Source organism: Phocoena sinus, chromosome 3 (assembly GCF_008692025.1).
Source record: "Phocoena sinus isolate mPhoSin1 chromosome 3, mPhoSin1.pri, whole genome shotgun sequence".
Lineage (NCBI taxonomy): Eukaryota > Metazoa > Chordata > Mammalia > Artiodactyla > Phocoenidae > Phocoena > Phocoena sinus.
Genome location: NC_045765.1, coordinates 139,473,639 through 139,496,259, shown reverse-complemented (window position 1 = coordinate 139,496,259; position 22,621 = coordinate 139,473,639). Strand labels below are relative to the sequence as shown.

The window sequence follows — 22,621 nt, the reverse complement described above, 5'->3', positions numbered from 1 at the left end:
CATTGTTAAGGGTTTTGGTCCTAAAATTAAATTATTTAGTATTACCTAAGTTTTCACTTGAAAAGAAGAATTTCACTGTGTCTGTCCATGACTGTGTGTGTTTGTGTGTATTTGTGTCTGTCTGCCTGCACAAGAGTGGGTATATATTGATATATTTTGTCTGTTGAGACATATACACACAATTGGAATGGAGATCATATCTGTTGTGTGTATATGCATGCTACTTGGTCAACCACACACACCTGCACACTTTTCATAAATGTTCTCTTCAGTATAAACAATTTCTCTTCCTTCCCCACAGCTGCTAATAAGCACTCTTTTCTCATAGTGAGTATTTATAATCTTTTAATCAACTCTTGAATATTTATAATTTTGATGTATGTAACCTTGGAATTAAATCCCTTACCTAGGACTCAGAGATTAAACCACATGTCATACATCTAAATTAACTGAAAACTGAGAGCATGCTTTTATTTCTCTATGGCCCCATTTTACATGGACTGTGTTTTCCCAGGAAACTATTGAGGTGAGATTATTTCTAAACATGGAGATAAAACAATTCAGAATCGTACATATTCAGCAAATTTTATAGAGTTTTATAAATGCCTCACAATATTCCTGTGAGGCATATTGGTAAGGGCTATATGCTCTTTTAAGATTGTTTAGAGCTGTTAAGTATCACAAAGACACCAAGGCAGAAGCAGTGCTCAAAGTTGCATTACCATTTTTCTTCCTCATACACCTGGACTGTCAAATGGTGGATGGCAGAAACTTTCTGTGAAACTTGGGCCTCTGCCTCAAACTTGACCCTGGGGTGGGACACAGAAGTGATTTTCAATAAGTCTGCCCAAATCACATGTATTTAAGAATCTCCTAAAAATGTTTCACTGATCCTTGAGAGTTCACGGTCATAGTTTCAAAAACATTGCTCTAATTCACTCTGCCACCCTTCCATTTTCCTCAACTTCAAGTAAAAAAACTCAGATTGAACCTTCTCAGAATATATTCCTCAAAATCTGGGATTTAGAATGACATATTTGGAAATCTCAATTTGTTAGGAAAGCTTGCTCAATCTTTCATTTCTTTCTTTTCTTCTTTTTATTTTTTCAGTCAAGATAATTGTTAGAAGAACTTTGATAAGATTTATTTTCAGAGCTTTCTGATTTTAACAACACTTGTCATAATTTTTTATTTACTGAGCATTTGTAGGACAATATTAGTTAAGAGATTTCTGAATTAAAATGATATCCATCTCTTCCCCCACCCCCATTTTTCACTATGGAGTTGGCACTAATAGTTCTTCCACAAAAGTTTTTACTCTGTATTTATAGCTGCCTTAAATAGAAATACTGTGAAACACTATTGTTTTTATATAACACAAAAATTACTGATTATGCCCACCAATATTACTTATGCAGGGAAACAGATTTGATGCATATTGTTTATGACCCAAAGTTAGTGAGATTGCAGACTACAGAATATTATACCAGGTCCCACAAAACAAGTACATTTCAGCACAACAATGTATTGATAATACACGTTATGTTGGGCATTTAATTATTTTTAAGTCCCATACAACAGCTGATTAAAAAGAGCGAGCTAGAGAGGGAGCAGAAAGGTTCATCTAGAGGATACACAGTGTAGGAGCCCTAGGTTGACATCAGAAACACAATCAAGTAAACACTCATAAGTTACAAAAACTAATTCTGAGAAACGAAATGTACTAGTTTTTTTTTTATTCCTAACACGAGAAGTAGGTTTTGATCATCAAATGGGAAATGAAATATTTATAGTAATGTAGAGTATGATAATAATCACTGAAGAAATGGTTTCCCCCTTTTCCCACCCACTTTCAGCCCTTATTCCCTCAGAGACTCAGTGGAATAGGAAGATCAGGGTGTTTATAGATAATATGCCTAATACAGTGAGTTTTCTCTATCTTATTCACTGGCACTCCAAATGGTACTATCAAGTGTTGGCTTCCCCTTCATCAAAGACGTAGTTGAGCTTTATGACAGTGCTGATGAAATCACCAAGTTCTACGAAATCGGCAGTGACAATATTGATGCCGCTCTCTCCTGGCTTCTGCGTGCGGACCCACTGCATCATGGCAGGAAGAGCTCTGAGAGAGGAAAGAAAAAAGAGAAGTCACAGAAGGAAAGATATTGTTTTTCGAGCTCACGATTCCCAGGACTTCCTTTAGTTTTTTAACTTATTAAAACAAATGCCCCAATTACAGACACAGAATGGAGAAAAAAGCTAAATGGACAATGGCAAATTCTTAACCTCTGAAGTGACTCTGCAGGAGAAATACAGCCATCTCTGGAATCCGCGAGGGATTGGTTCCAGGAATCCCCACAGATACCAAAGTCTGTGGATGCTCAAGTGTCTTATATAAAATGAAGTAATAAAGTCATCCTTTCTCATCCACGGTTTCTGCATCCATGAATTCAACCAACCCGGGATCAATTTTATGGATACGGAACCCTAGGATATGGAAGGATGGCTGTAGTCACTACCTTGGTCCACATTGGACTCCATCTTTGGAGATCTCAGATGCCCTGAGAATTTATAGAGAAGCTTCTCCACTAAGGAAACAACATTCTTGCACTCATATTCTAGTTTGGTATAATGTGATTGCAAACCCTGCAAAGCTATGGGGTAGTGAGGTCAGAGATGCATACATGCACTTAGCAAACATTTATTATGAACCCACTGTTTTCAGCAAATATGCTGGATATTGTAAATAGATTTAAGGGCAAAACTCCCTGCATTTGACAAGTGCATGGTTTGGTGGTGGGCAGGTGGACAAGGAAGAAAATTTTAATACTGTATAGCACAATCAATGCTCATCCTTTAAACATATTTACTGATCACCTCTTCTGTTCCAGACACCCTTGAAGGCACTTGGAAAACTTGAGTGAACAAAGCAGATACAAATATCCACCTGTGTGGAGCTTACAGTCTAATAAGGAAAGACAAACGATGACTAATAATCATAAATTAATTATATCATTTGATAGGAAGGAATAAGTGCTATTAAAATGCAGCAAAAAAGGAGGATTTGGAGTGCATAGATAGAGAGGTGTGGAGCAGATCGCAACTTAAAATAGGTGCTTATGCAGGTCCATCGACAAGAGGACATTTGTGCGAGGGTTTGAAGGAGACAAGGGAGTTGTCATGTAGAAAGCTTGGGAAAGCGTTTCAGTTCCTGCCATGGCCCTGAAATGGTAGCATGCCTAAATGTGGCAAAAGAAAGAAGAAAGTATTAAAAGATGAAGTTAGAGAAATAATAAGGAAAGGGAGACAGATGCTGTAGAGCACTGTAGGCTATTATAAGGGTTTTGAGGTTTACTCTGAGCGAAATGGGGCATCTTTGGAGGATCTTGAGCAGAAGAGTGTTATGATCTGACTTAATTATAAAAGATGATTCATTACCATGACAGCATAGTGGAGAGTCACCTAGCCTAGCTTGCCAAGTCAGGAAAAACTTTTCAGAAGAGCGCTCCCTGAATGTTGAGGGATTAGGAAGATTTAGCTGGGTAAATGTGGGAACAGGGTGATGCAGTGCATTTTCAGACAGAAGAAATAGCATTCCTTCATTCATTGACAGGAATAGGGCGTGCTTAGGAGTAGGGTGTGCAGACAGATCCAGGAGATGTTAGGAAAGATGCAATATCCTATGACAGCATATTGAAGAGAAACCACTATGACCTAAGGGAGTGGGAAGGGAGGTTGACATGAAAAAGGGATAAATGAACTGAGGTCTGAGAGATGGTAGTGCAATAACAATGAAAGAGTGAGGAAATACATGTGGACATTAATTTCCTGGATGAGATGGAGGGAGAGAGAGAAGTGAGTGGGTAGAGAGACAATGATGAAATTAAGAATCTCAGAGAAGTTACAAAATTTAAGGAAGTCTTAAAAATGTTGGAGAAATAAGAAGGAACCAGATGATAGAGGGCTTTCAGAAATGTAGACCAACTGAAAGCTGTTAACCAGGGAAATAATATGCTTAGACTTGTGATTCAGACAGAGTGGTCTGCCTTCATTGTGAACAAATGAATGGAAGAAAGCAAGACTGGGATCAGGGCTAACAATTAAGGAGCTGTGGAAGGAAGCCAGACCAGAGATAATGGTAGCTTACATCTCAGTGGAAACAATAGATATATTTGAAAGGAACTGAGGAGATAAAACGACAGCATTTGACTGGTGTGGGGTTGGATGTAGATGGAGAGGGAGAAAGAAGCCATGAATGATGCCTAGATTTCTAGCGGTATTCTGGCAGGTGAGCATCATTCGCTAATCTTGGAAAGACAGCGCTGAAGGCTTTCCAGTGGATGTGCTAAGGTCAATCTGAGACATGTTGACTTTGAGGTGACCTTGGGACATATGACTTGAGATCTTAATTCACAGTTAAGTACAGTTCTGATATTCAGGACACAGAGCTGGTCAAGAGTCATCACATAGAAAGAATAGTTAGAGCTATGAGAGTGGATAAAATGACCTGGGAAGATAGTATAAAGAAGGATGAGAAGAGAAAATTTGAAAATCAACAACATGGGCAGAAAAGTTGATTCAATTAAAAAAAGAGAGAAGTAGGCATAGAAGTAAGATGAAAATTAGGAGCATGTAGTGTCATGAAAATAAAGGAGAAAAGAAATCCATGCTTCTTTTGGTTTGTGAGGTTGAAGCATAGGATGTAATATGTGTGTCTTTCTCCAGACCTCAGAAAGTGTATCTAGTCAAACTTGACCCATCCAGGCAAAACTGAATCAACTGCCTTGGACTACATTCATCCTGTGGGTAATACCTTAAAAATTCAGATCCACATTTTTCAGCATACAGATAGAGGAGGATACAAGTGCTTCTAAAAGAGCATAACATTGATTTAAAAGGTCCATTACCAAAATAAATAAATAAATAAATAAATATATAAATAAAAGGTCCATTGCCTTCAGAAAATAGACTGGCAGGTGGAGAAATTTGGTCTTCACAACAACAGCTTCAGAAGAGAATTCTATCTTGAAATGAAAAATCTGGATCCCTAGAGCACAGGCTCAGTGTATTCAAGTTCGTTAGAAAGACAGATGCCGTGGCAATGTGTGTGCAGCCACTTGGGTTTGAATTCAATTACTTTCTCTTCTGCACTTGCTAGGGCAGATGGTTATATCTCTGTTGTGAATATAGTATCACCTTGGCATTTTAGAAAAAGCAGACACTCTTTGGAAAAAGTATCAGAACGAGTGCATTTCCTGGGAAGAATAGTTCTCTAGCAGATATACTCACTTTGAGACGTGAGAGGTGGGGTAGAGAAGCGTGATGCTGATGTATTAAGTTTAACCAAGTAGCTGGCTTACCAGATCCCTAGGGTACTACGTTTTGGGAGGCTCCTGAGCAACAGAACCCCCATTTTAGAACCATGACCATCACAGAAAGAGATACTCAGATGCCCACTACTGCTCTAAGACTGAAATTCCTGGGCCTGTATTTAGAACAACTAGTCGTTATCCCCATGGAGCTATGTTAGGAGAATATGAGTGCCCTTCTCTGTTTCTCTATAAAATAGATTGCTTTGAGGATTGATGAAATATCATCTTGGAATAGCTTTTAGGCCTCAGGTGAAATAGGAGGTTTACATTTAAATGCTGTTTCTCTGAGTCATGGGAATATTTCTCTTTTTCTGTTCAGATATAGTTTTGTAAAGTCAGTATGATACCAAAGACAAAACAAGCAATAACACCAAGTTGAATATGAAATACTCAGACAGACTTAAGTAGAATTATGTTAAACAAAAAGACTCAGTATACTGGATTAAAACTAGCAAATGGGGCTTCCCTGGTGGCGCAGTGGTTGAGAGTCCGCCTGCCGATGCAGGGGACACGGGTTCGTGCCCCGGTCTGGGAAGATCCCACATGCTGCGGAGCGGCTGGGCCCGTGAGCCATGGCCGCTAAGCCTGCGCGTCCGGAGCCTGTGCTCCACAACGGGAGAGGCCACAACAGTGAGAGGCCCGCGTACCGCAAAAAAAAAAAAAACTAGCAAATGCTACTGAAGTTATGATGATTATTTAGAGTGGCATTTCTTAAACTTTTAAAATTATTTCCCCCTTATGGAGCCTTTTAAAATATTTTTTCCCTCCTCACCCTCCTTCTCAATAAAATTTTAATACCACAGATAGACTCTAAATATGTTTATAAGTTGTTTGTATATACCTGTGCTTTTTACGTAAAAAGAGTAAATTTGCCCTCCTGAGAATCAATTTTTATATTAGGTAATTAGAGTAAATAGAAAAGCCTACTCTGGTGGTAATAAAGTATTGTCTCAGTGTAATAATTTTCATGGTATAAGACAAACTCGTTAACAAAGACCTACTGTATAGCACAGGGAGCTCTACTCAATATTCTGTAATGACCTATATGGGAAAAGACTCTAAAATTGAGTGGATATATGTACACGTATAACTGAATCACTTTTCTGTAGACCTGAAACTAGCACAACATTGTTAATCAACCATACTCCAATATAAATTTTTTTTAATTTTTAAAAAATTAAAAAGAAAAACTGGTTTAACTTTAATTTAAAAAAATCACTCATTCAACAAAGATATACTATATCTGTGGAAGACAGCATTCTAGGTGTAGTTCCCTAGAGCCATTTTGGGGTTCAGACCTTCCTCACCTCTCTCCAAGAAACATTGCCACAGCCCTGCCACCAAACTGTTTTTTCGTGCCTTTTCTACACTACAGTCACAGCACTCTTTCTCTCAACCAAATGCATTATTCTTCTACACAAACACTGCAAAGTCTTCTGTCACCTACAAGATGCATAGGCTCTTGATCAGTATATATGAGTCCCTCCATCCTCCGTCACGCATCCACCACACTCACCTCTCTTCGGCTGCATTTGTTGCTACTTCCTACATGCTCATTTTTTCTCTAGTAATACAGAAATGCTTATGTTTTCTCCCAAACATACCCTGTGGTTTCATGCCTCTTTTTTTTTTTTTTTTTTTAAGGGCTTCTCTCTATATGAAATACCATTCTTTCTTTCAGTACCCTTCTTGGTCTAATTTCTGCTTGCCCTTCAAGACTTGGCCCAGGCAGCATCTCCATCCCTCAAGTCCAAATCTGGGTGAAGAACTCTTTTCTTGATGCTTTATCTCCATAAGCACAGTTCTGTAACTACACACTGCACATGGCATTCAGATTTTCCACTTCCATGCCTATTTCTATCAGCACCTGCACACTTTTCAAAAAACAAAAATCATATCATAGTCATCAAAATATCCCCTGTACTTGCCACAATCCCTGGGACCCAAAAGGAAAATAGCACATTTATTGAACTCAAATGTTACCTAGAAATCCTGGTCTCAGCTGTCTCAAAGTCTAACAAGTAAAATGGATGTGAACCAACCATGACAATACAATATGGCACAACAGACATGGGCATAGGCTTCTATGGGAGCATGTAGGTAAAATAATTTATTTCACTTGGGAGAAATTATGGAGAAATTTAAGGAGCATGTCACAAAATAGGTGACATATGAGCTTGGTCAAGACTTTTTAGATGAAGAAGAAGAAAGCATTTCAAGAAAAGGGAATAGCACATCCAATAGAATATGGGCTGTATAGTAGATCTCCAGAACTTATCTCTCATAACAGAAACTTTGTACACGTTAATCATCACCTCCCCATCTCTCCCTCTCTCCAGCACCTGTGAACACCATTCTATTCTCTGCTTCTATGAGTTTGACTGTTTTTGATTACACATATAACTGAGATCACATAGTATTTGTATTTCTCTGTCTGGCTTATTTCACTTAGCATAATGCCCTCCTAACAAAACTGTACTGTATACTAAGATTTGCTAAGAGGGTAGATCCTATGTTAAGTGCTCTTACCACACACACACATAAAAAAAAAATAAAGGGGTCAGGAGAAAAGTTTGGGAGGTGATGGATATATTTATAGCCTTGATGGTGATGGTTTCATGGGTATGTACCTATCTCCAAACTCATTGAGTTGTATACATTAAAAATGTACAGCATTTTATATGTCAGACCTCAATAAAGTATTTTTTTAAAAAAGCATATGGGCATGAAAGAGAGGACATGATTAGGAAAGACAAGGTGACCAGAGAGTAGGCGCCATGGAGGTGTGGGGACACTAGGGGGACTGACTGGAATAGGGGAGGAACAGGAATGTGTTGGGCCAGATGGTTAACGCCTCCTTTGACAACCTGTGAAGTCAGAGCTTCCCTTTATATGCACTTAGGTTTGCTGTTGATTTCGTCTAAAGAAGAGTTCTTTGATTTTCCCATGCAATGAAGAATCTAATATTAATTCCATACAAAGTCTATCATCTAATGGCACTGAAACTTGTATTCTCTTCACTTATAAATAAAGAGCTTAGGAAGTTCCCTTTGGAAGTTCTCAGATTGCTACGAGATCCTAAAAAGCCCTCATTTGCTCATTCATTCATTTTTTCATATTAGTTCCACCTTTATAACCAAAAAGTTGCTAGCAGAAATTTGAAGAGCATTCACTAATATTATGAAGGAAAATATTTTAGTGAAATTATGTAGTCTGAAGAGATTACTAAATTCTCTTTGAATTTGTATATTAATATTTTAGTATCTATTTATGGAGTAGTCTCCTTTGGTCTCCTATAGTCACATAGAAAGGTGTGACTAAATAGGTACTGCAATGTTGTCTTTTAAATGCCCCTCTTTTTCTTAATCTTTCATTTTCATTAGATGCTGGATTTACAGTGTGGATTTAGACTGTTTATTCGCAAGACCTCACTGACTACCAGGAGAATCATTTCAAGATAAAGAAAAATTTAAATAAAATCCTAGCACTAGTGTCAAATCTGGAGCCAGACTGTTTCTGCTCAAGTCTCAGCACCGGCATTAATTATGAGCAAGTTAGTTAACACTCTAAGCCTCGGTTTTATCATCTATTACATTAGCATATTAATGAGGATTAAAGTGCTTAGATGAGTGCCTGGCTCTCTGTGAGTGGTAATGTATTGAATATCCACTGAGTGACAGCCCAGGCAATGCCCTGCTCCAGAGTCTCAAAGAAGGAAGGCAGCAGGGAATTCTGAGGGCAACACCCAGCCATAATACAGTTGTGATGTAAAAATGAGCCTGCGGGATTTCTTTCCAACCTTCACAATTTCCTATCAATGATAGAAAGTGGGTGGGGGGGATGTCCTTGTGTATAAGGGCAAGACTGGCAATGAAGCTTTAGGGAAGTATCCTTGGAAGGGTTTTCTTGGGGGGGGGCACATAATTGGGGCAAACGTCCAAATATGCTTTTCCCATCATAGATTCTAACTTAAGTTAGCAAAAGAGCAGGTCCAGAACCAAAATTTGGTACGTGAAACCTCAGAGCCCTTCTCCAGAATATGGAGCTCTCCTGAGGAAAGGCATCTTCAAACAGTTTGCAGGCTTCTTAGAGAAGAAACAGGCAAGTCTACAGGAATCAGAAAACCTTCCTCCAAGGAAGCAACAGGAGAGCAGCGATGTGGGAGCCAGGTCTTCTGATGTTCTAGCTTTGAGAAACGATTTTGAAGAGATTTAAAGGAAAAGATTTAGGAATTGGAAGTGCTGAGTTCAGTACCCCTCAGTGTGCTGACCCTGACTTATTAATTCATGTCAGGATGCTCATTCTGACATGCTTCAGGATGCGTCAATCACCCCTCACTGCTTTTAGCATAAAGATAAAAATTCTTAACTGGTCTATAGGCTCTGAACAGCAGCTACTAGCTGCTCCTCCAGTTTCATCTCTGGTCCCTCTCTCCCTCACTGAATTCTAGCCACATCCACAGTCTTACTCATCTTGACCAGCCTTATTTTCCTCAGGGAACATTGTAAGGGCTGTTGTTTGTTCGCTGTTTTTTTTTTTTTTTCTTCGCCAAGAATACCTCATCTTCCCTGCCCCTTCACTTGACCAACTCACTCACTTTTCTTTCAGGTGATAGTTTAAATGTCACTTCTTCAAAACACTAGTCGGAATTGTAATTATATTTACATGCTTGATCAACACCTGCCCCCTATCTAGACAGCAGTGGCTTTGAGGACAAAGACTGTCTGTTTTCTCATTGTTGGAGCCCAAAGGCTCAGCATAGCACTTGGCATAGACTGAGTACTCAATAAATTTGTATTGAATAAATAGATTTTATTTTTAGAAACAAAAGGTTGAGTTTTAGAATAAAAGTGCAGGCAGTAACATAATTCATGGAAAGACTGCTCAGTTTTCCTCACCGTGGCTATTGCCACAGATTTTAGTTTGTGAATTCACTGCTATTTTGCTGAACAAAAGTCTTTTAAAAATTAACTTGAAGGATTTTAACTTTTCTGTACTTGGCAGGTCTTACTGGCAAATTTCCAAATTGAACAGTCAATTTGCAAAATGACTTTTCCTGCATTACACGTAAAGTGTCCTGAGAGTCTGTGTTAATAATGATAATAGTAGTCATCATCTCTCTAAGAATAAAGTTTATTAGCATTAAACTTAATTAAACAGATTTCTTTATTTACTATCAATTTATTGTTAATTATAATTACCTATCATTTAATTAGAATTAAATTTATTAGGAACCCATGTCAAATTCATATTCAAGTGTGTGTGTATACCTAATACTTTTATTAAAAATTCATTTTATATATGCTACTTCTCTAAATTCTCTAAACTGTTGTATTTTGTGGTTATGAATGAACAATGTGGATAATAAAACACTTGAATCTTTCAGTGAACTTTATTTGAATATATTTAATTTTCAATGAAATGTTTCTTTTGTTGAACGAAATAGAATCTTTAAATTAAATTAATTTTTACAGAACTCTCTGATGCCCTTGGAAATAAAGATTACAATGAAATGTCAGAGCCTTGTTACTGCCTTTCTTAAACCCAGCCTCTCCTGAGAAATGGAGGCTTCACTGGTCTGCAAAATTTTAAATAATGATCACAGGTCTTTCTTCCCTTGGGCAACTGAGCCACTCAGGACCAACTAATTCAACTCAAGTCTGACATATTTAAAATGTGATTTCCTGTCAATCTAGCCATTTCTGAAGGCTTAGAAATTTCACTTGAAAATGTAAAGGAGAGAAAGATGAAACAAAAAGAAACTCTTTCCCAAAAGGTTGACATTTCATGCACTGAATCATACAGTGATTGATAAAAGGCAGGGCCTTTGCATCTGTAGTTTTAAACCCCAGAAAGGGCTTCAGAATAACTTCAGGTAGACAGATGGATGTATCACAGAGATTGTAACTTGCATGAAGACAAGGCTTAGCATTTTTTGCTAAACCTGTTTCTGTTTAGAAAGGAGCATATCTGATTTATGCCTGATAAAAATAACTCATTTTTGGAAAAAAAACCTTTTTCCCCTGAGATTGCACTCAGAGAAAGAATGAAGTCATGTGAATGATCTGCAAAACAAATGCCCTAAAATCAACTCTAGAGATTTTAGAGGACTTGGGCTTTCTTGAATAAGAGACTAAAGTCCTCCCAAGTCTTCCTAGGACAAGCACTATGTACTTTCAGAACTAAATCCCCACAACTATTTAGGTGTAAAACAGAAAATAATGAAAGTTACAACTAAACATATAGCTGGTTTGAATTTTTCCCTCTGTGGCCATGAAAGGAAGAAATCCCCCTCTCCTTAACCTTCCCAGATTCTCTGCTCAAATCAAGTTCAAACTCCATCTGCAGCTTGATAAAGACATCTGTTCAATGCATATTTATAAAGCACCTCTTATGTGCTGCATATTATTCTGTGTGCTGAGGACGCCAGGGTGCTCAGAAAGAGACCCAACCCTTGCCCTCTTGGTCTATACCTTCTAGTTGGGGAGAGAGAGAGATTTATTAAAAACAAACAACAAGCACCATTTATTGAAGAGGCTGTCTTTTCTCCATTGTATATTCTTGCCTCCTTTATCAAAGATAAGGTGACCATAGGTGCATGGGTTTATTTCTGGGCTTTCTATCCTGTTCCATTGATCTATATTTCTGTTTTTGTACCAGTACCATACTGTCTTGATTACTGTAGCTTTGTAGTATAGTCTGAATTCAGGGAGTCTGATTCCTCCAGCTCCGTTTTTCTTTCTCAAGATTGCTTTGGCTATTCAGGGTCTTTTGTGTTTCCATACAAATACCCTGAGAAAACCATAATTCAAAAAGAGTCATGTACCACAATGTTCATTGTAGTACTATTTACAATAGCCAGGACATGGAAGCAACCTAAGTGTCCATTGACAGATGTATGGATAAAGAAGACATGGCACAGTATGCAATGGAATATTACTCAGCCATAAAAAGAAACAAAATTGAGTTATTTGTAGTGAGGTGGATGGACTTAGAGTCTGTCATACAGAGTGAATTAAGTCAGAAAGAGAAAAACAAATATCGTATGCTAACACATATATATGGGATCTAAAAAAAAATGGTTCTGAAGAACGTAGGGGCAGGACAGGAATAAAGATGCAGACATAGAGAATGGACTTGAGGACACAGGGAGGGGGAAGGGTAAGCTGGGACAAAGTGAGAGAGTGGGATTGACATATATACACTACCAAATATAAAATAGATAGCTAGTGGGAAGCAGCCACATAGCACAGGGAGATCAGTTCAGTGCTTTGTGACCACCTAGCGAGGTGGGATAGGGAGGGTCGGGGGGAGACGCAAGAGGGAGAGGATATGGGGACATATGTATATATATAGTTGATTCATTTTGTTATAAAGCAGAAACTAACACACCATTGTAAAGCAATTATACTCCAATAAAGATGTTAGAAAAAAAATAAAGACTATGTAAAGTAAAAACAAAAACATGAACAAACAAAAACTATCAAGTCAACTGGATTGGTGTTGAGAGAAATTTCAGTTCTGGTCCTGACTATAGTAATGTCTTTTATTGTGTTTTATAATCTTGCATAAATTATATTAACCCTGTGAGTCCCAATTTTTCCTATTTGGAAAATTAGGTGTGACAACACTTGGGGTAGACACCCCCACACAAGGTGATGATCTCTATGTGGGTACTATTCAGATGTAAGGTCGGGGTTGTTCATAACACCTCGGCCACAGCCATAAGGGCTGACATGCTCCGGGGGCCACAAGATAAGGACACAAGAGCCACTGTCACACCAGGAATATCGGGGGACTGACTGACCCTCGCCTTCACCCTAACTATCCTAGCCGCCTTCAGTTTTCAAAGGGACAGATTCCAAGTTCTCAAGAAGACATGGGAACAATCCCACCTCCCTCTCATGCCTGGAAGTTTGTTAGTTTAGTTTAGCTTTGTGTTTGTTTGACAAAAAGTAATGCAGTCAAATCAAAGCAAAAGACCCCATCTGTTTCCTTTGATGATGGCAAAAGTAGCCCTTTTTATTGTGGCAAGGAAGAAAACCGTCAAAAATCCATTTTCAATTAAAATAAGATCAAATAAACTGCAAGAAGAATGGTGTTTAGAGTTCATAAAATGTGCTGTGTCCTCAGGCCCATCACTCCCTTCAGCCCCTGTTTCAGAATAAGCCATAAACCCTGCCAGGAGACAGAATATGAGCACAGCCAGCCCTCGATGGGGCCTCCGCACTATTCTGTCTGCTGATTTTCTAAGGGAGAGAAGGAAGAAAGAAAGCTTCGTACATTCTAAACAAAGAGACCCTTCAGTGTATTAATAAGATTTAGACTGCCAATGAGGCAGACAGTGGGCTTTCTTTCAAGGGTAGAGTCTCAATATAATGAACACATCTGTGTGGGATCAATTGTTCTCACCTCACAGTCTCTTCCTCAGTACCAAATAGCCGCTCACTCAGAACAAATGCTCCGGGAATCTGGGGACTCAAAGCTCAGAAGCAATTTACTTTACTCAAAGCATCCGGTTTCTATTTGCTGGCACCTGCCTGTCCTTTCTCCTCTTTGGAAAGATTTCCATTTGCAGAGAAAGAGCTGCTGCTCACCTGTACAGAAAAGAAGTTTTAACATTTCTGGTTTTGCCTGGAACAAACATGTCAAGGACTATCTAGGTTTATCCCTTCACTCTCAATTGTTCCTGACTTGGGGATCCTGGATCTCGGGATAGCAGAGGTAATAATGTTGAAAGTCACAAAAGAAATCAGTCACCCATGAACTGTGGTCACACAGCTTAACTGAAATGCTGCTCTTCTTAACAATGGGCAGAATCATTTTATCAGTTCATGTTTAGTATTGACCATCTGTTGCTTATTTGAAATTCTAGTGGAAATCTGCATGCTTTTAATTTTAACAATGGAGAGATAAATTATTACCTATAAAATATACATGTATTAAGAGAAGATGGTCTCTGAGGAAAAATGGTGTAAGAGATTCTTTGTTTAAACTGAATTATAGTTTCTGTACAATATTATATAAGTTACAGGTGTACAATAAAGTGATGCACAGTTTTTAAAGCTTATGCTATACTTATAGTTATTATAAAATATTTGTTGCATTCCCTGTGTTGTACTATATATCCTTGTACTTATTTTATACACAGTAGTTTGTACCTCTTACTCCCCTACCCCTATATTTCCCCTCTCCCCTTACCTCTCCCCACTGGCAACCACTAGTTTGTTCTCTATATCTGTGAATCTGCTTCTTTTTTGTTTTATTCACTAGTTTGTCGAATTTTTTAGGTTCCACATGTAAATGAAATCATACAGTATTTGTCTTTCTCTGTCTGACTTATCTCACTTAGCACAATACCCTCCAAGTCTATCCATGTTGTTGCAAATGGCAAAAATTTCATTCTTTTTTATGGCTTAGTAGTATTCCACTGTGTATATACCACATCTTCTTTATCCATCCATCTGTAGAGATTCTTGATGGTGAAATCCTGGGAACTATTTGTCCCCATCATGTTCATATATTCTCTCTCACTTTCAATAGATTTTATTGAGTACTAATCATGTAGCAATTGTTGGGGTAGGTACAGGGATGAGTCAGACATGGCCCTTGCCTTAATTATAGGACTAATTCTGGAAATACTTGAATTGTTACAAATAGAAATTGTTTAATTGCTCTGAATAGAGTTGCATGAAAACATTTGACAGTGATGTCCATGAAGCCTCTTTTGGCCTCATGAACTAGCTGCTGGCCTCTTTCTTGGCACACATTCCAATTCCAAATGGAAATATTCCATGGAATCTTATATATTTATGAGGCTAAATAAAGACTACTCTCTAAGTACTCATAAGTTAAGTGAGTATTTATTGAGTTTTAATGGACTGCCTACAATTGATACAGGGGCACTAGAAAGAATAAGAGCTTTAGAATTAGACAGAGCCCTATTTGAGTTATTAGTAATGTGTGACTTTGGGGAAGGTTGTTTTTCACTGTAAAATGGGGATAATAATGATATGTAAATCCTAGGGTTTTTGCAAGACTAAAACAAAACAATACAAGATGGATAGGTGGTGTAACATAGAGTTTAAGAAAGAGGACTTTGCAGCGGACTGAGTTCAAATCCTGGCACTCTCACTAATACTCATGTAACTTTAGGCAAGTCACTTAAACTTTTCTAGCTTCAGTTTCCTCACTTGTGAAAGAGAATAAAAAGAGTGAATTAATGTGGAGATTAAATGAAAAAGCATGCATAAAATTTTAACATAATACTTGAGTGGTGATAACTCAATAAATGATAGCTGTTACTCCATTCTTAGTGTTCATGCTTGAAGTGCCTAGTACATAGTAGACAGTAAATTAATGTTAGCTACCTTCATTTTTCCTACTTTCAGATTACTTGAAGGCAAGTAACTCTATGAAAAAGTTACTCTCTATATTGATGTGTAGTGCCTGCTGTGAAGAGCTGACCAGATTTTCCCTTCCAGATTGAGAGCACTCATCTCAATGAGTGCTAGGAATGTTGTTGGCTGTCAGCTGTCAGCTGAGTTTCTGTCTGAGAATTGCCCTCAGCTAAAGAGTTAGTCACACCACTCAAGGTCACACACCCTCTCTGGGGACAACCTGCATCCAATAACTGATCTTTGGGAAGGAGTGTATACAGGCACTTTCCTCGAGGTGGGATAACTCGGAAGGTTCATCCCAGCTCCAGAGCTTCCTATAGGCTTGGCTAAGACCTTTGTTGTGACTGCATCACAGCCAACTCCTGTTCCTGTCACTCTCCCATAGGCATGGATCCCAAGTGAACTCTGGAATAAAACTGCCCACAAATCTCAGAGCCTTAGAGTCTATTTCTTGGGAAACCCAACCTACAAGTGTTCAATTTAGATGGCAAGAAATTCTGTGATCAATGGACTTTCACCCAAGTAGGAATCAAGGGTAACCTTTGGTAACCTTAATGAGATAGAGAAATTAAAACTACATTTCCATTTCTTAAATGCAAACGGGGTAGGTCCTATGGTGGTTTGAGGGTTGTTTTTCAAGAGGGAGAGTGGGAGAAGATCACCTGAGAAAAACCTCCTTTATGCTTACTGCCGTGCACTATGCAGAATCATGTGGGTACCTCCACTTACTCTTGGTAGAAAGGCTACCAAGTCTAGACTACTTAGAAATAGTGACCACATAGTCTTACACTGGTCATCTGTTAGGATTTCCCTCTGGACACCATTATGCTATGAATAATGTATCAGAAGCTCAGAACATCTAAACCTACTTCTAAAGGAAACAATTGTCATGGCCACTCTGATGGGAGACTTTTCCAGTCCAAATTGCCCAGCAGAAGCTGGGGGTGGGGTGGTGGTGGCGAGGTGGTATTTATTCCATCATCACAGCCTTTTCTGTGTAGTACTTTGTGCAACTCCATGTCCCTGACATGCTCTTTCAAAGCTAAATGTTGTTATAGCATCCATTTCAGATGTTCAATTGTTTTAAAAAGTCAAATTCAGAGATTTCCCATTCCTTAGAGAAAATGTTAACATGCAGAATGAATACAAACAGAATTTAATTTGATCATAATTTCCCAGGTGCTAATGTGTCTGTGTGTCTCTGGGCCCCTGCAATCATGCATAATTATCAGGGGGTGATTTCTTTGGCCTTTTCCCCTTTAATCAGTGACAACTGCAGCTGCAAAGGGCAGAGAAACATGTCATTTGTTCTGCAAGAGAATAAGATTCATTATGCTGTTAATTCTATAATTTCCTCCTGACAATGGTCTTACAAAGTCAGAGTGTTTTAATAGTACCGAAAGAGTGCAAAATTTTAAGTCAGTTAGTATGAGAAGAGTGCTTTCCGTTGTGTTCTCTGTTGGTTATATTTTTGGGAAATCGTGTTACCTGACACTTTAAGAATATTCCACTTTAGCATTCTTTGACAACGTGGAAAATTCCTAGGAACTTAAAAACGTACAATAAATATTGCCAAACCATATTGGTGCCATATATGTGTCTTATTTGCTAATGCATCCTCCCTCTTCCTTGTATATTTCCTCCTTGCCACATTTAGAAAAGCACCAGAGGCTATCAGGTTTGAAAATGTCTCTAAGATGTTTATAATCTGAGACCATATTCTCTAAAAAATGTTACCTAAACAGAGTTCCATGTTACAATGTTTCATGAGCTATTGAAAGAGATTCCTAAAACAAATAAATATTCCTTTGAATATTGGTTGAATAAATTTAGGTAATAGTGAAGCCTCTTTGATGTTCACAATACACATAATAGCATATTAAGCATACTGTCATATTAGGGACATTGAGATAAGTCAAGAACTTATTCCCCTGTCCTCAAACTGGTGTTTTCCAAACTTATTTGACCCAAGAATAGTCCCAAAGCTATTAACGCATGGGCATGCACACACAAATACATCTTTTAAATTTCTTCCTACAAACAACCAACAGACATCTAGTGGACCTCATGTTCTACAGAACACTGTTCCGGAATTATTGCTGGAAAGCATCTTTTTCAGACTCAACTCTGTCATATGTTTCAAGGACTGAAAATTCTCACAGCCTCCTGAGTCAGACCCTCCCATCTGAAGACTGCTTCCACTGTTAGAAGGTTCTTAGGTTCCCCCAGAACAAGTTTGCTCCTCTTCAACATGATATTCCTTTAAATATTTGGAAATGATTGGAATTCTCCTACCCCACCATCTGTACCTGCCCTTCTCCATCTTAAACATCCCATTTGGAACATTTTTATTGTCCTTGCCACTCCCTTCTGAACACTCCACTTTGTGTATATTCCCTACAAAAGAGTTACCTTTGGAAAATCATGCAATTTTCTAACTTAGGTATAGAGTATAATAGAGTATCTCCACCCTCATTCTGGGTACTATGCTTCTCTTATTATGGCCAAAGATTCTGACTATTTCTCTATTCATGTTTCCCAGCCATTCCATTGCCACCTTTTCCTTGGAATTCTTTAACAGCTTCTTCTGAAGGAAGGAGGAAGGTATTAGGTGGTACCAATGGAGGGGAAGCAGCTCTCCTTCTAGAAGCGTCAACACTAGCTTGTTACCTTACACATTCTTCTTCCTCTTGAGTTCAGGGAATCTCCTCTCTGTCACCAAAAAAGGTACCAAGGATGCAGGAGGCGAGGTCCCACCAGAAATTTTTTTTTTTTCTTTTCACCAGAAATTTAAGAAGAGCCTTCAAGAGTGATCTGAGGCTAGATAGTTGCTGGAGACTAAGAAGCAGCAGCAGATGAGAAATATGGAAGTTTGGTTCCTCTAGGAAGTAGCCCCAGCTGGCAGCAGCAACGGTATTGTCAGGGGATGTTAAACATCCAGGTGAGTCTCCACTGGGTTGTTTTAGAGTAAAGATAGAAATGAATACAGAGAAATCTAATTTTTTTCAAAACTTGGAATCATATATGCATGTGAATAGTTGGCCATGTAAATTATCTGCCTGCCTGATTGAGTCTGCACTTAGTGACTACAGAAGCAGGGTTTGGCAAAGTGACATGATGACAATAATGCTGCCCTTCCTCGGGGCTGGTGCTCACTGTAGTTTTAATTAAGTCATTAATTAACTAGCTATTGATTCTAAGAGTCATTGAGCATATAATGTGCCCTATGAAGGAGAAGCATTATTTGCAACTGTGTCTGGTTATGTTTTAGGGCAGTGTTTGAAAATGTGGTCCTAAAAAGACACTTGCTACCCTTTTTTTTCTTAATTAAAATCTCCCTCACATTCATCTAGAATGCAATAAAAATGACTCCTAGAAAGGTGAAATAAAATGCTCCCTCATGGCAGACCCTATCCAGTCCTGGATTATCTCAGGGGAGGTTTGCAGGGATAGGTCTTTAAAAGTTGTTATAGGATTTATTCTGGCTGGAATAGAAGAAAAATCACTGGCCATAAAGAAGGTCAGAGAAGCCTTCAGGTGGGCACAGGAAGACCTGTTGAAAATTCAGAAAAGAGGCTCTGGTGTGTGTGTGTGTGTGTGTGTGTGTGTGTGTGTGTGTGTGTGTGTGTGTGTGTGCGTTTTCTGGGATCTCAATTAACTTCCAAAATTCTATAGAGTCACACCTACAATTGCATTAACTGCATGTTTTTATATAGATGCTACTCTCTTGACATCTGTTAGCAGTACCTCTGTGAGATATTAAGAAGCAGTCTCATTCAGGGAACACGATGGCCAGCAGGCACCACAGTCAGCCTTACATCAGGGTATTTGCCTACAACTGAATTTTGAAATTGACTGCACACAGTGTCCTGAAAACAGATAACATGATCTTATAAAACAATTTAATTAAATAACTAATATACTAAAATATCAAAATTACCCTAGAGGCAACAAAACATATGATATATAATTGATATTATATATCAGTTACCTGAAAGTCATAAAATAATGTGAATGCCAAGTGTTCTCAGTTTCTCTGTTCTAGACTAGAAGTACAATGATAAAAGAAATGCCATGTATTCTTTTTCACTCTAGACTGGAAGCTTTTCTTTCAAACAGCTTGAGTCCAAATTTGAAAAGGAACCCACAAAGGGAAGTCGGTGGAGAACTAGATGGCAGCCCCTGTGATGGGCACTGTCTCTGACGGCTGTATGGGCCAGTTTCTCAACAGCTTTACGAGGGAGAGGCAAGGACACAGTAGAATCTTCTCCCAAGGTGTAAAATTCTCTCTGATAGGGAACTGTTTCAGAGGGTCAGCACTATTTTCAAGAGAAAAAAATTAATGAATACTTTTCAACTAAAAGCTGAAGTCAGCAGGAAAGAACCTAAAGAATGTTGCTTCTAATTTTATTAGGAACTCATGTCCCACTGGAAGTCATTAAGTAGAAATCAGTTGAAAATATCTTCAAATGTGTGGCTTTTGAAGCTACTAATAATAGAATATATTTTATAACAGGTTTTATTGCTGGTATTCAGTTCTATTTTAGGGGATGAAAAGGGTCTGATATTTAAAAAACAAATAGAAACCTTTGATAATATCCTACTGAAGTACGACATTTCACATAAATGTAAAAGATGCTGCTCCTAAAATACTTTCCATTTTTGAATGACACTCATTACTATTTCCATAATGGTCCATAATGATGATTTACTTTTCTCAGCTACATTATGTTATTATATCTAGTAGAACTGAGTGGAAAAGAAAATCAGTAAGATTGACTTGAGAATTGTGAATCTTTGATTCTAAACCTGGTTCTACTACTAAGGGCTACCCATGGAAGACAACAGCATCAATTTCACATCTCTAAACTGCTACATCAGTGTCCACATGGACATCATTCTTCCTGACTGTGAAAAAGTCATTCTTGAAACCAAGACTGCAACCCTACTTAAACCATGTGTGCAAGTCACTGACCCTCTCCGTGCAATATACGGAATGGAAATATATCACTCCAACGCAGGGGTATTGGAAAGCTCAGATATAATTATGACTGTGAACACCCTTGAAAATTGCAACATACCTTACAAGTTTAAGTTGTTCCAATTAAATGAATTATGTGGAATTGTGTAAACTGAAAATCCTCGTGCCCTCATCTGAACTTTTCACTTGTAAAAGGGTTGGATTGCCATTGGGTTTTCCATGTTTATTCATCCAACCTGCCTTGACTATACATCATTCTTTTTACCTTATTAGAGGTCATAAAGAGTGGTGGAAAATAGTCAAGGTCGTGGCATAAAGTGAGTTTCTATCACTCTGTATTTTTACATTTCTTGGAGTCTTCCCCATGTTGCTAATCTCAAATGACTTGAATCTAAAACAAAGTTGGAGTCATCTGGTACTATGTACCTATAGGTTATAAACTGAAATTCCAGCTTGCTGCTTTGGGACCAAACAACTCAACTGGGTGGCAAAGGAGCACATTTTTAGTCATGTTTTCTTGCTCAAGATAGTCCACAGCTCCTCTCAACTGGAGTTTCTACCATCCACAAGAAGGTTTTCTTCCAATTGTAATTAATGAGACTTGATTATGGGGCTGAGGTCTCCTGTCTTCTCATCTATCTACTCAAGAATAAATCTAGGTAGCCTGGAAGAGATCTGTCCATTTTGTAAATGAGTACAGCAGCAAGCAGATGTGATTTTGAGGTCACCATCCCTTACAGGGTAATCCATATATGCCCCAGTTGATCAAGCCATGGTAACATCAGCTTGAGCAGAGTATTTCACTTTAGGATCATTCTGGCTAATGATGCCATAGTTTTCTATTTGCTCCTGTTAAACCAAATACTACTGCCCTCCAGGTACTGTGCTAGGCAATGGAGGCACTGCTCCAGGTGTTGAAGAGTGAGCTCAGAAGAGTATGTGAAGATGAGACCTTAAAGCTTCTAGTTTAAACCAAACACTAGAACATCAACTCAGGAAATGGCCCCAGTTTCACCATCTGTGCAGTAGTTAGACGTTACTAACTCTGTCCACCAAACTCCTTAATGACGGTACAAAAAGTTTGGTAAAAGATTTGGTAAAACTCAAAGAGTTTGAGCCAAAATGCAGCTTGATGATTTAAGACGAAGGTTCACAAACTATATTTTATTGAACATACAAAATAAAGTGTCCAGAATGCTTTGCAAATTTAATGTCACTATTCTATTATCAACTTCAGCATCTCATTCTTGTCTCTGTTTAATATATCAACAGTCACCAGCAACTGTGATAGGAAAAATTTCAAAACAGAAGCAAAACACCCTAGTGCAGCAAAAATGTAAAACAACAGGAAAGAAGGAGCTGATTCAGTCCAAAATTCACATATATAAGATCTTGTAATCTACTTAGTTATTTCAATAAGCTGATATCCTTGCTTCAAATACAGAAAATATGAGCAATGGTGTTTCCCCCTTTTGGCGTTTTCTGCATTTTACCTAAGAAGGATAACATCTGGACAAAGCTAAGAATAGTGGTGAATGACTGGGTGGGTCCTAGAAGTCGTCATGTCCTTAGAACTGAACATTTGACAGCTTCAAAGGCCTATACTTATCTGAATGTGAGTATAGAGTGAAAATGGATATTCTTTTCATTAGAAGCACGTAAAATTTTAATGGTAACTCATTACCATCAACACGCTGTGCTATCAAAGCTGCTTCAACTTCACACACGCTGTCGGATCCTTAGAGTTAAACCAGGTGGCTCTATCTTTTTCTGCCCTGGGTCCTTCATATACTGAGCTTCCAAGGGTATGGTACGTGGAGACTACTCAATACACCACAATGATATAGGGAAATTGGACTAAAGGTATT

At 38.3% G+C, this 22,621-nt stretch overlaps 1 protein-coding gene across 1 annotated transcript in view; it reads right to left on the bottom strand.

The window, feature by feature from the left end:
• Positions 1–1,156: 1,156 nt before the first annotated feature.
• Positions 1,157–22,621, bottom strand: part of PLCXD3 (phosphatidylinositol specific phospholipase C X domain containing 3) — a 162,803-nt gene continuing 141,338 nt past the window's right edge. Inside the window, exon 3 of the mRNA XM_032627935.1 lies at positions 1,157–2,122. Within this exon, the coding sequence (XP_032483826.1) occupies positions 1,969–2,122 (154 nt within the window). The 3' untranslated portion in view covers positions 1,157–1,968. The remainder of the gene's footprint in view (positions 2,123–22,621) is intronic.